We start from the raw sequence: 13,197 nt of genomic DNA on the forward strand, positions 1-13,197 counted from the left end.
TTTAACCCTCAACATGGCCATGGATGTGTGGGTGCTCATCTCCTGAGCTTGGACCCCAGCAGCTGAGCCACTGCCACGTTTGTGATGCTCTTGCAGAAAAGCATCAATGGTGCTGATTTGTAATTGGGAAGGAAGATTATATTCCATGACTCAGACATGACGCTGGGGAAGAGGTCTGATATGATGATATGTAAGCACAGGAAAACCAGGTTGTCAGTGGAAAAGCTTGAAAAACAGACATGGCTCCTTTATTTATGCTCATGATAAACTGATTTGCACAGTGCCCATATGAAGGGTCAGCAGTGAACGTGGCCAAGCACAGCCACACCATACATGGCCAGCCCCAGCATCAGCAGTAAAATACAGTTTTAAATACTACTCCAAAAATCCTATCACTTTATCCTGAAATAAAATATCTCATATAGAAGTAAATTTTAAATTTCTCCCCTAAATTCACAGTATTTCCAGAGAAGGCCTTAAAAACCAGCTGGAACTTGTCCATCTGCAGTCAGGGTTTGGTGTTTTGCTGTGTGAGTGGCTGGGGGCATGTGCAGCCCGTGCAGCTGTGTCAAACCCAGCCACGCCTGCTCATTAGCTGATTTCTGATACAGCCCTTGGCAGGGCTGCAGAGCAGGCCCAGGTAATGAGAGATGGCCTCTGTGCAGCTTCTAAAAGGGCTTGAGTTATGTTTTATTGTCAGTCTCAATGCTGGCATTTCTGTGCATTTCATTTTACCTCTCTATTGCGGCTCCTGTAATCGGGCTGTGGTAATTAAACATTGAATGCAGCCCTGCAGATCCCCACAGCTGCAGCATGCCCTGCTACTCACAGCCACTCCAGAGAGGACTTTACACATAAGATCTTAATTTTTTTAGAAATACCTGCTCTTCAGATAGCTACAATAGCTCTGCAGGGGCCTGTCAGTCAAGCAAGATTACAGACTCCCTAAATTCAGGCTGACATGACAGACTGTAATGACTTTGAAGGGGCTTTTATGGTCTATTGTGCCAGTGGTCCCTGCCTAACAGAAGCATCTCCAACACTTCTCATGAAAACTGTAATGGCTCCAGAGACTTCTAAACTATCAGTTACTTCAAATGTGAGTTATTTCACAAACAAAAAGCACATCAATGTGATACTAAAGGTGTAGGATAAATAAGGAAAATAGAATTTAGATTTAAATTCTAGAATTAAAGCAATTTTGATGCTGAGAAATTGCAGCATTGGCAAGGATTTGAGCAATTTTAAGTAAAATTTTTGCTGGCTGAAAGCCAAAATGGAGAAGTGGATGGCAATGTCTGTGCAGTGAGACTTTATTGTGATGCCATAGGGACCGATGTGGTGTCTGAAATAAAAGTGGTGGATGATTTTGGGATGCCATAGCCCCAGGATAAGTTACAATGCTCATATTCTGGATGGGTTTGGCCTCTTTGGCCTCCACCATGCTGGAGGTCAGGGCAGACCATCACACTTGCCCTTCCTGGCTTCACACTCTCTCAATCTTCTCCTGAAGGCAGGAGCATGGCATTTCTAACACCACATGATTTACGTGTGAAAGAGAGGGAAAATGTCACAGTGGTGCTATTTGAAGGGTAGCCTGGGTTTGGTAGCCAGCTGCAAGCTTTTAGGTCAGTGACATCTCTCATTTCCCAGGTGTGCAGTGGGGCTGTGAGACTCCTGGTGACATTCCCATGGAGTGACTGCGAATCCTGAGGGTGGTGAGAAGATGGAATGAAGTCAGGAGCAGAAGGAAACCTGTTCCAAAGTTCGTGCTGTGGCAGCACACAAACATCCATGGCGGGAAATCCCAAGATGTTTGGGCTGTCCATGAGGCTGGACAGAGCACCAGAGGGCTGCAGAAATGAACCACAGGAGCTGGCACACACAAGAGAGGCTCTGCCCAGCAGAGGGAAGCATTGCCCAAACACCCCAACCTGTGCTCCAGGGTTTCACCTTCACCCCCCCAGGAATGCCCATCTCTGCCACAGCCCCTCTGAGATGAGAGGCACAGTTTAGCCCACGCCCAGGGAAAGCCTCATAGGCTGACACTGTGCAAATTGTGCTCAGAAATTATGAGAAAGCTGGAAAATCATCTTCCAGAAAAAAAAAAAAATAAGGAATCTGTTGAAAGACACAATACATGTTAAACAGTAAAGTGCATACAATGCATACACATTTGTTTTAAAGTAAATGTTATTTAGCTCCTTGTATTTGGATTTATTGTCAGGTCATGATTTGATGATGAGGTTTGGAGCTGCCCCTGAAGCACCAGAGTGCCTGTACTGCCACCAGCAAAGCCTCTGATTTGGTCACCTAACTTGGGTGTCCCAAAAGAATTACACATTTTTAGTGCCTCACATATTCCAAAACTGAAGTCCAAAGACCTTAACTGTAAACATCTCTCAGTTAGTGCAGACTATCATTCCTTCTGATGCCTGACGAATTCTGCCCGTCAGCCCGCATCAGAGCTCAGCCCGTGCCCGATGAGAGGACGCTAGAGGTCTCAGTGTGGCTGAGAAAAAGCCGCTTTTAGCGATAATCCCATCCCGGTGTGTGAGAGCGAGGGGCCGGAGCCATGCGGGGCTGGGGCGGCGGTGCCGGCGGGGCGGGAGCGGGGCCAGGGCCGGGCCCATCCCCATCCCCATCCCGGGCTGCCGACCCCTCTCAGGGTGCCCCTGGCTTCGGGGCAGTGCTAGGTGAGGGTGGTCCCTGCTGAGGGATGGGTTTCACATCCCAGGGCTGTGTGTGCGTGTGCGGGGCAGGTGGGCACGGCCGCCCCCGCGCATCCGAGCCCGTCCAGGCAGCGCGGCCGCTTGTGCTGTGCCTTTTTAATTTCCCCTTTTTTTTTTTTTTCCTTCCTGGCTTTCCTTTTTAATTTTTTTTCCCCTCTCGCTGCTTTCCCTCCCCTCCCGTTTGACGTGCGTGGTTTTGGTGCAATGCGAATTATCTTCATTCAGTCAGGAGGGGCAGCGCCAGGCAGCAGAGCAGCGGCGGGGCTGCCTCCTCCTTCTTCCTCCTCCGCTTTCTCCTCTTCCTCCTCCTCCTCCTCCCATTGCCATAACAACCACGCACAGCCGCTCCGCACCGCACCGCGCCCGGCAGGCTGAGCATCCCATGGGGCCCCGCACGGGGGTGGGGGAAGAGAAACACTGACCTCCCTCCAAAAGAGAGAAAAAAAAAAAAAAAAAGAAAGAGAAAAAGAAAGAAAGAAAAGAAAAACAAACAAACAAATAAAAGAGGGAGTTTTCGGCGGGGCGGGTCAGTCAGGGACCAAAGTGACCCCGGACGCGGGTGCGCGCAGGGAGACGGAGGGACGGGGCAGCCCCGGCAGCGGCTCCGCGGGGGGAGCGCGGAGGAGGGGAGGGAAGGGAGGGAAGAGAAAGTTGGGAGGAAATAGCCCAGGAAAAGTGACACTCGCGGAGCCCGCCGGAGCGCGGAGGAAATAAAAGCGGCGGCGGGCAGGAAGTGTGAGGAGGAGGAGGAGGAAGGGGAGAAGAAGGAGGCGGAGGAGGAGGAAAAAGAAGAAGAAGAAACAGCAGCGGCCGCTGCCGCCGCGGCAGAAAAGAAAGCAAAAGCCGCCCGAGGGCTCGGAGCCGGCGGCGCGGCATCCGCGGGGCTGCGCGGCGCGGCCATGGCCCGCGAGAACGGGGACGGCGGCGGCTCCTGGAAGAAGCAGGCGGAGGACATCAAGAAGATCTTCGAGTTCAAGGAGACGCTGGGGACGTAGGTGGCGGGCTCGGGCTGCGGGGCCGGGGGCGGGCGCTGTCCCTTCCCGCGGGGATGCGCGGTCCCTGCGCGGGTGGGTGCGGGTCTGTGCGCGGGGTTTGCGCACCCGCGCCCCGCGCCCCGCGCGTCCATCCCAGCGCCCTGGGAACGCGCAGGAAAACAGAATTAATTGTGGGGCAGGCTGGGCTAGCATCACCCCTCTCCCTCCCCGCCATGTCCCCCAAAAAGCGATAAAACACCCCAAGTGTTTGAAAATATTCATAGAAAGAGGAGACAGGGGGAGGTTTTTGCTTGATAGTGCAACTGTAAATAAATGCGGTCTGACTCGCACGCTTCCCCTAAAGCCGATGGCTGCAGCTATTCGTGGACAGACGAGCAGAAATAATCGGAGTGGATTGGATGTGTTTTAGCTACGATGCTTAACTGTTGTTGGGCTTTATTTGTTTTATTTATAGTGGCGGGGCATAAAGATTAGTAAAACGTTAGAGTTGGTTTGTTTTTTGTTTTTTTTTTTTTTTTTGAAGGCTGAGAAAAAACACGCACAGATGGTGCAAGGAAGCGGGGTACAGGCTGGAGCCTTTTTGGCTGAGCAAAGAGTTTTATTTTTGTTTAAAGTCATTTTCTCACTCAGGATATTACAGAGGTAGGGAGCCGGGAGTGCTGGAGGAGCCGGCACACGGGCTGTGTGTGCGTATATTGAAATTAGAGTTGGGTTGTATTGCCAGGGCTCCTCGTAGCTGCTCTAATTGAAACTTCCAGCGTGTCTCGAAACCAAGCGCTGTTAATCCCGAGTAGGGCTTTTCGTACGCTCCGTGCCGCTTCCAAAACACAGCTGAGCAAGTTCTGACTGTAATATTAAAGTTTTATTTTTTTTTTGAGTTTTGATTATTAATATTTGAGTTTCTTTCTGCTGCCAAGGGAAGGCTCCCTGTAAGCAGGTTATTTCTGGTTCGTGGGCTCGTTGGTTTCCTATAAAAACGCTGGAGGTTTAACATGGATAGCAGAGCCCTCCAGAAAACACCCACTTAGGAAATCACATAAATGTCTGTCCAGGTCTCTGAAAAAGAAAAAAGCAGCGTAAGAGCCAAGTGTTGTGATGTATCCTTGTCATCCTCGCTGAGTTTTTGCTGTGCGAATTCCGTGCTGGGAGAGATGAGCCCTGCTTTGTCGCCTTAGGTGTGCAGAGCCCTTCCTGAGCCAAGGGGTGCTGGGGAGGAAAGTTTGAATCTCTGAGGTTTGTTGGAGCAGCAGGACAATTCACTGGGGCTCCCGCTGTACATCCCTCTGAGATCTCTGTGGTTGTGGTTTGAAGCCACCTGCAAGGGTTAATTTGTGCTGCCGAAGGGGTTCAGGAGGAATTAATGCTGTGGCCTTGATCCAGATCCCTCTGTAGTTAAAGGGAGCTGGTGTAGGTCCCAAGGAAGGTAAAGCTGGTCAGAGTTAATAGTTGTGCATGTTAGCATGGCTGTTGCAAATTAAATTCATTAATTATGGCAAATTTGTGCCTCAAACTATTAACTGAGCCTCACAGTTTGGTGGGTAAGTCCTTTCTGATGGGAGTGGAAGCTGTGAAGTTTTCAAACTTGACTTAACAGACAATTTAGAAAGTTTTAGAAAATTAAAATAATTGGATTACAAACCTGGGCCCACATAGAGATAATAGAGCTGGTTTATTTTCCAGCCATAGCTGTATTTAATGATGAATAGCTGTGTGTTTGGCAGCCTGCACGTGGGTTACCTTCTGGTTGTGCATTCCTTGGGTTCCAAGGGCAGGCTGATAATTAGAAGATTTGAATCTGAGTTTTGCTTCTGTCCTTGGCCACCCACCAGTGCAGCACCTGCAGTTCCTACCAGGTCTGGTGTGACTTACCAGGATGTGAAGCTTCTAAAAAATTTAGGCCATTGCTGTGCAAATCATTAAAGTGCCTGTTCCATTTCCACTGAAGGCAGTGAAGGGAGGTTCACTGATTTGAGCAGCAGATAGACAGGGTCCAGGAGCCTAAATGATGGGAAACATTTTCAATTATGGATAATAAAGTATTTAAATAGGAATTATACTATATAATTATAAATAGCTTTAAAGTATTTGCACCAAAAAATTTTCCTATGGCATTATTTAGGAGCAGGGTTAAAATCTGCTTTGGTCCCTCCTGCACTGTAAAGCTGAACTGTGTTGGACAGCCAACACTTGATCTCACTGGCTAATAGATTTTTCTCCAGCATGGAGTGAAAAACTTGGCATGTCAAATGAAATGTACTGGATTGTAGTAAGTGTATTTTGCATTTCTCTGCCATTCCATTTCAGGATGCCAGAGTGCTAAAAGCACTTTAAACAGAAAAACAGCCCTGTTTCATGCAGCTGTCTTAACTGCCTGTGGTAAAATTGGCTAGAGAAAGAAAAGTACTAATTCCCCAAATCAGGGAAGAAAGTGAAAAAAAAAAAAACTTTAAAAGCATATTTTGTTTCAAGTGCATTGATTTGTGAATGTGAAATCTGTGTGTACACCTTAATAATGGTTTGCTCTCAGAAAAGAGCCTTTCATCTGGATGAAAGCTCTTCAACAGATCTTTAACATGGGAGAATTGAAATTTGCTGGAATTATTAAAAAGATCCTAAGTCAGTTAATCATTACATCATTTGGGCTTCAAGGAAACTCTAATGAGTAGCCGGCTCTCCCTTCCAGAGCTGGAATAAATTATTTACGCATCCCTGTAAATCATGTCCAGCCACATTGATGCTGAAATTGAGCTGGATGTCATGCCCAGATGTAAGAAAGCAGCTCTTTTCCACCCAAAGAATTGTTTCCTTTGGTGGCTGGGTCTGTGTTGTTTCCTCTCTGCTGTTGTACAATAATATTTTTCTAAAGAAGTTCCAGCAATGCAGTGGTTGGCTCAGGTGTACCCAAACCTGTATTTACCCCGTTCTGTATTTATGCAGATATTAAAGCATGTGCAATCTTCTTTTGGGGCTGCCATCTCTCAGGTACAACAAAAGAAGAGTGTCAACAAAAGGTTTTGGTAATATTAGTCAATATTAGTGTATTTTACAATACATGATTATTGCTATAGTTTGTATGTCATTGTATTACAATATGTATGATGGTCCTGATCCATTCTCACTCCATGTGGGACCGTGCACCACAGTCCATGTGCACAGGTTCATTGAGTGCCCCTTTTGGAACTTGACCTCTTTGCTGCTAAGCCATTGACATGAAATTACAAATCATGAAAAAGTAGCTAGGAAAAAATAAGGAAAATAAGTGAAAGATAAAATCATAGCAACGGGCCAGATCCTCAACTAATGTAATTTAGAGTCCCTTCCAAGTCAATACAGGTATGCTTGAGGAAAGAAGAGGATCTGACTCTTGTCTCTTTAAATATCCACAAATTCACCTATTGTAGCTTTACTCAGTTCCCCCTGGAAGACAAATTGAGAGGGGAATTGAGGGCCTGCCTGGAGAGGGGGATTTCTGCCTCAGCCCTTGAGAGATGTGAGGTTTCACAATAGCAGGAATCGGATGAGTGATCACAGAAATATCACTTTTTTCCCTCCACATTTAAAATATATTATGTCTAAGGCATTTTAAACCTTAGATTTTGACATCTGAGAAATAATAAGAAATACCATGCCACCCAGCAGTCAAAGAGGAAGGTTCCATCACTTGGTCTGCCTAATTAGATCAACCCATATTTCTAAGATACCTGTAATTAGGCCTAATTGACATCAGAGTTCTAATATTTAGAAAGGCTCAGACTTAGTAATTATAAAAATACCAGTGCTGTCCTTAAAACTGGTGTGGTGGATTCTTAAAGCTCAGTAAGGATAACAGAGGGAGCTGCATGGATATGGCCATAACATAGTAAGAGCTGGGTGGGAAGACAAATAAGATGCTTCAAATAAGTTTCCAGCACTTTCCTAAAACACAGTATAGAGAAAACATATGGGTGGTTCTGTTTTTCTCTCTTCTCTGGTGCTCTGTGGTAATTTTTGGTTCATCTGTGTCACTTCCATGCTCTTACGCCATTTGATGGGCTCCTGGCACCCTCCATGGCTCTTCCACACACCAGTACGTGCTGGTTCATGCTGTGGGATGAAGTCACTCCTCATCCTCCTCTAAGATCTCTTTTGTCTCTCTCACACCCAAGTGCACACGAGCACAGGAACCCGTCAGGAACCTGTACGTGCTGTCTGCTGTGTGTCTGTACGTGCTGTGTCTGTCTGTCCTCTCACACTGCCTTCCCCTCCCTGCAGCCTCACCCTGCCTCTCCTGAGCTCCTCCTGGTCCTGCTCCTGCCTGGTTTGGGTGCTCAGACCCTCATGGGGGCTGTGCTTGGGCTCCCAGCAGTGAGAAGGGGCTGGTGGCAAGCACAGGTCCTGGCAGGGACCCCTCTCTGGAGAGGAGGGCCTGGGAGGTACCAGAGGCCTCAAGATCTGCTGCCTCTTGTCAAAGATCCTGTCTTTCCATCAGCTGGACTCACACAACAGATCATTTCACTTGAGGCACCCTGCAAGTTACTCAGTTCTTCCCTACTGATTTTGGAAGCTCTCAAGACATGAAGAAAGAGGTTGATTTTTGTGTTTGCCTTGGCTCGATGGCCCCTGTGATGATTGAGGGTTTGTCTGATTTTTGAGTTTCTGCTGACATTACCAGCAATTGCTGCCTCTCTTTTATGACACCTCAGTGGCTCTGTCAGATTGTTTCATATTTTCCTCAGTTCAGTATTTTCCCTTGTTTGTTTAAATTAAAGAAATATTTCACGTAAAAAAAAAATCTTCAGGGGAGCAAATGCAGTAGACTGAAGTTGAGGTGCAGGTTTTCAGGAGCAAAGCTGATGAACCACTGGAGCAAACCATGAAGGCAGGTAGATCTCATCTCCTCTGGGATGATTTTCTGGGAGCTCTGAAAGCTCTCAGGCTACAAGCAGCAGGAAAGTGCCTCTTGTCCATGTTTACAGAGGAAGAGAGTTCATGGTCATTTCTGACCTTACAATCCATAACTCTGGGAATCTCGCTGTCAAACCCATTTGGGGTCAGGGATAATTCTTTCTAAGAGGTGCTTATAGCACCTCTCTCAGATCTGTGGGAGGAGTGAAAGCTGAGGTCTAAATATTAATGTTTAACTTAGTGGTGTGAAACAACTCAGATGTTTTAGTTTGTGTATTTAGTGAAAGCAGAAAAATACGTTAGGACTCCTTTAAAGTGATGCATTTTGTTTTAAACCAGGTAATCCTATTTGCTATCTCCTGGCATAGGTTTCTATCCAGTTTGTTCTTGAAAGCTTAAAAATAATGAGTTGGTATCTTTTGATGTAAATTGTTGGTCTTCCTTGAACAGTTACAGAAAATAACAGGTCTGAGGGTTCAGCTGGAATTGAAATGGGAAAGAAAGGAAAGTAAGATGGCCAATGGATTTAAAGGCTGATGGTGTGGATTGGGAAAAAAACTTGGCAGCCATTGCTGGGAAGGAATTTTTGACAGCTCTCCAGCTCTGGTTCACACTTCTGGAAAGTGCTTGTTTGGGGCAACAGTGTAGCCTAAAGGCCAATTTTCTTTCATCATGTGAAATTAAGGTTTCAAAATACTCAATAATCAAAAGCTTTCAGGTGAATACATAACTCTGGAGACACACAGTTGCTGTATTGTCAGCTCACATATGTGCTCATGCTTCCTTTGTCAGCCTGTTTGTCTGCAAATTTTGATGCCTTGCCTCATTTTTTCCCCTGCCTTGTCTCTTTTTCTGTGGATATTCTTTTTCAAGTGTGCCTTGGTCCTGTCTGAGCTCACCTGCATACCTGTGCAGCCAAGGAGGGTGCTTGACCAGCCAGGGGATAGGAAGATACCAGGGTTGGGTTGGAATAAACAGTTTGGGTTTTCTCCTGCTATTTTTTGCTTCGGAAAATGTGATCCTTGCCTTGGCCAACACTTAATCCTCAGGACTTCAAAGTAACAAATATCTATTCCATGACTTCTCTTTGTGTAGGACAAATCATGCACAAGAACACTGGTGCTTTTTTGGTAGCTGGCACCCCAAAAGCTCCCAACAAGCAAAACCCAGAGGGTGGAGAGGTGGTGGACAGAGCTGAACCCAACTCCTTGGAGCCCTACAGGAATCCTTTAACCAAAAGTCTCTTGTTCCCATCACAGCCACAACACAGTGGGTGTGAGAGCCTTCTTCTCCTGCCATCTGGAGCAGCCTGTCTGCTTCCTTCACCCTCCATCTGCTTTCACACAGGAGCTGAAAGAAAGATCTCTCCATGTATGTCTTCCTTCCTTTTTGCCTCTTTTTCTCTCCACCTTGGTTACTGACCTCAATTATTTTTGTTGTCCTTCAAACCCAGTTCTCCTGACTACGTGCAGAATATTGGTTGGGGTTACTTAATCCTTTCAAGCATCCAAGGATACAATTAATATTGAATAAAGTGGTATTGTTTTGGTCTGCTTGACAATAACAGGCATTTATAATAGGATTTTGAATTTATTGCCAGTAATGGTATTCACTTAACCAGTGACTCACAGTTTATATTCATGATTACTTAATAGGACCTAATTTTCTAGTCATTTTAGATAGCAGGAAAACAAGTTGGAACTAAGTGGGTGCTGTTGGTAAACAGGTAATGAGTGAAAGGAGGGATAAAAAATTCCTCGGGGCAGCGATCTGTCATTTTCATTGGAATTCAAACCACCTTGCATTTCAGTGCTTCTCTGTAAATAATAATTAACAACAATAACAATAATTTGCAAACATATGTGTGTGATTGGGCTGTTGTTGAGTGACAAATAGCTGGCTTAGCAATCAGAATATGTCTCATTTCTAGCAATCATAGTGTTCCTTAAAAACCTTTCCATCAAATCTTAACACCAATATGTTTTTTTATTATCTGACTTGGCGGTTCCTATAATTTTCCTACGAATGTTGTGCCAATCACTTTTGAAAAAGAAAGCTATAAATAACAGATTGTTAATAAACTTTTGAAGGCCCTTTCACTGATGTTTCCATGTTGAAAGCTGCATATTGAGTTTTATGCCAGAATTACTCACCAAACAGATTGTATAAGGTTAAATCAAAATAATGCTCTCAAGCAGAATTTTTTGGCTGAGTTAAAAAGCCTTTTTTCTTCTTCTTTTTTTTTTTTTAAACACTGGATGTGCTAAGAAAAAGCTACTGGGAAGCTCTGTTTTGGATCTGATCTATGTGTAGAACAGCTGAGCACAGTGCTGGGGATCCTCTGTAATAGTAGCTCACTGATTTTGCCTGATCTTTTCCTGAGCAATATCATGGGTCACAGTTAAAATATCAACAGTTTAAGACATGCTGGCTTAGTTATATTGAGGATTTATTTATTTCTATTTTAATTTTTGTTTTGGTTGTCTAATATCTCAAATTGGGAGAGAAACCAAACAGTTTCAGTCTTCTTAGTGTCTCCAGGAGGAATAAAAAGGAGGTGCTTGTAATGATGCAAATGACCAGGAGCAGCAACAGGGTAAAGAATTGTGGCATCTCCCAGCTGGATCCTTTCCTTTGCACTTATTTCTGCAGGATTCTTCTCATTTTCTTGCTCTTAATGCTCCCACTAATTTAAGTTGAGGATTTGAAGACGTATTCTTTCAAGCCTGAACACCCAAAAGTTGGGAATTACATCTGAATCCTAACTCCAGCCTTATGCAGGGGACTCTCCTGCTTCCTTTTAGTAGTGGGCACTGTGTCAGCCCCAAGGTCCTCAAAATCTATTTATTTGTGTGTGATTCACCCAGGGTCATCACAGATAAATCATCTTTACTAGCTGAGGTTTGGAGATGCAGAGCACTGTCTCTGGGCTGTTGGTAACAGCGTGGGTGCTTTATTGCTGTGTTGTTTCAGCTGCTCAGAGGAATCCAGAGCTGCCCAGAGCCATAAAGAGCTGGAACAGTCCAGGCAGCTCTTGGGGTGATGCAGGATTGCTCCCAGCAGGATCCCAGCCTCCCAGCCCAGCTTAAATAATTCAAAGGACCCAGCTTCAACCAGGCATGTTTTTCATACAAACTCACCAGCTGTGACCCTGCTGCCCCACTGTGATGGGCAAGGGCAGAAATGATGGAATCTATTGGATGAAAAACCGTGAAAAAAACCCCAAAATTACACAGAAAACCCAAACAACACAAAAGAGAGCTGAAGGGAGAGGAGAGCACTTAGAGGCTTTGCAGCCATATGGAAAACTCCACTGGGGAAGGCACAGGTTGCTAATCAAATTCAGCCATAGCTGAGAGAGGTTGCTGGAGCATCCCTGGGTGATCCTTCACTGTTATTTTGAGTTGGCTTGGAGATTTCCTCCCTCTGCTCACTCTGGTCCTCTCCAGCCTCTCAGGGTAAGCAGCTCAGCCACGAAGCCTGTGGTGTTTGGGGATTTCAGGCACAGCACAGTGCTTGGTGTGTGCTGCCAGTGGCACAGGACGCTGTGAGCTCATTAAACTCCATTTGTGCTCTCCATGCTGTTTTCTTGGAGAGCACCTGTACAAATCCAAAGGCTTTGTCTTTCACTTTGGGACATTTTGTAGCTGCAGCCTGAGCTATCTTAAGGACCATCTAAAGCTCTGGGATCAGCATCAGCCTTACACCTCTGCTTTAATGGGATTTCTTGCCGTAGGGGTGTAATTAATTTGTTCAACTTTTTTTTTTTTGAGGGGAAAATCTGACACTGTTAAGCTTTTCCATGGGCTGATGATGAGCATCACAAAAACACCACCTCCTTCTCTGGGTGTAAGCCATAGTGTTTTGAGACACCTTCTCTAGCATAATTACATAGCAACCTGAATATTGCAAAGCAAACAAGCTCTCCCTCCCAAAATAAAATGCTCTCATATGTAAAAAAAGCACCATGAAGCAACACAAACCCCTCTTATCTCTTCTGGGGAGAGAAGAGGGGGGCAAACAACACACAGCTTGTTAGCCAAGTTGCTTGAAGCATGATGGGAAGATGCTTAGATAAAAACATTAATGGAGCAGAAAAACGGTGTGGCTCCTTTTGGCCCAATGACCCAGGCACTGGAGCAAAAGAGGAATAATTTAGAAGGAAGGGAGATGTCCCCTGTCACAGGTTTGACTGATGCCTTTAAGGAAGGAGGAAGCTGTATATTTAGGTGTCAGGGGAGATGTACCTAGAAATAAGCTGAAAAAATGGTTCTCAAAATCACATAGACACAGGGTATAGAGGTACTGCAGGGAGACTTCTGGTCTTGGGCATGTTAAGGTGTATCTGGAGTAATTTTACTGGCTAATTTTCCTGTCCACAGCCATGTAATTTATGTCATAGACCTAAATTTTATGCCGTTAAGAGAGAGACCCTGAAAGAAAAAAAAATCTTAGAGAGCTTTGTAGGCGAGTCCACTGAACGAGTGTCTCTGATGAATCTTGTATTTTTAATGGAAAGCAATGAAGTGATTAAAGGATTCCTGAGTAAGAGCTGAGATGATTTGTGCCCAGAAAGGAAATTTGCT

The 13,197-nt window shown here is 45.4% G+C and overlaps 1 protein-coding gene across 3 annotated transcripts in view; it reads left to right on the forward strand.

Moving 5' to 3' along the window:
• Positions 1–2,943: 2,943 nt before the first annotated feature.
• CAMK1D (calcium/calmodulin dependent protein kinase ID) overlaps positions 2,944–13,197 on the forward strand; it is a 220,173-nt gene continuing 209,919 nt past the window's right edge. For 2 of the 3 annotated variants that reach the window (XM_074538739.1, XM_074538740.1), the window contains exon 1: positions 2,945–3,723. In XM_074538739.1, coding sequence (XP_074394840.1) covers positions 3,632–3,723 — 92 coding nt within the window. In that variant the 5' untranslated portion in view covers positions 2,945–3,631. Of the gene's footprint in view, positions 3,724–13,197 lie in introns of all 3 variants that reach the window. The other variant, XM_074538738.1, reaches the window with a different exon arrangement.

Source organism: Zonotrichia albicollis, chromosome 4, assembly GCF_047830755.1.
Source record: "Zonotrichia albicollis isolate bZonAlb1 chromosome 4, bZonAlb1.hap1, whole genome shotgun sequence".
NCBI classification, from domain to species: Eukaryota; Metazoa; Chordata; class Aves; order Passeriformes; family Passerellidae; genus Zonotrichia; species Zonotrichia albicollis.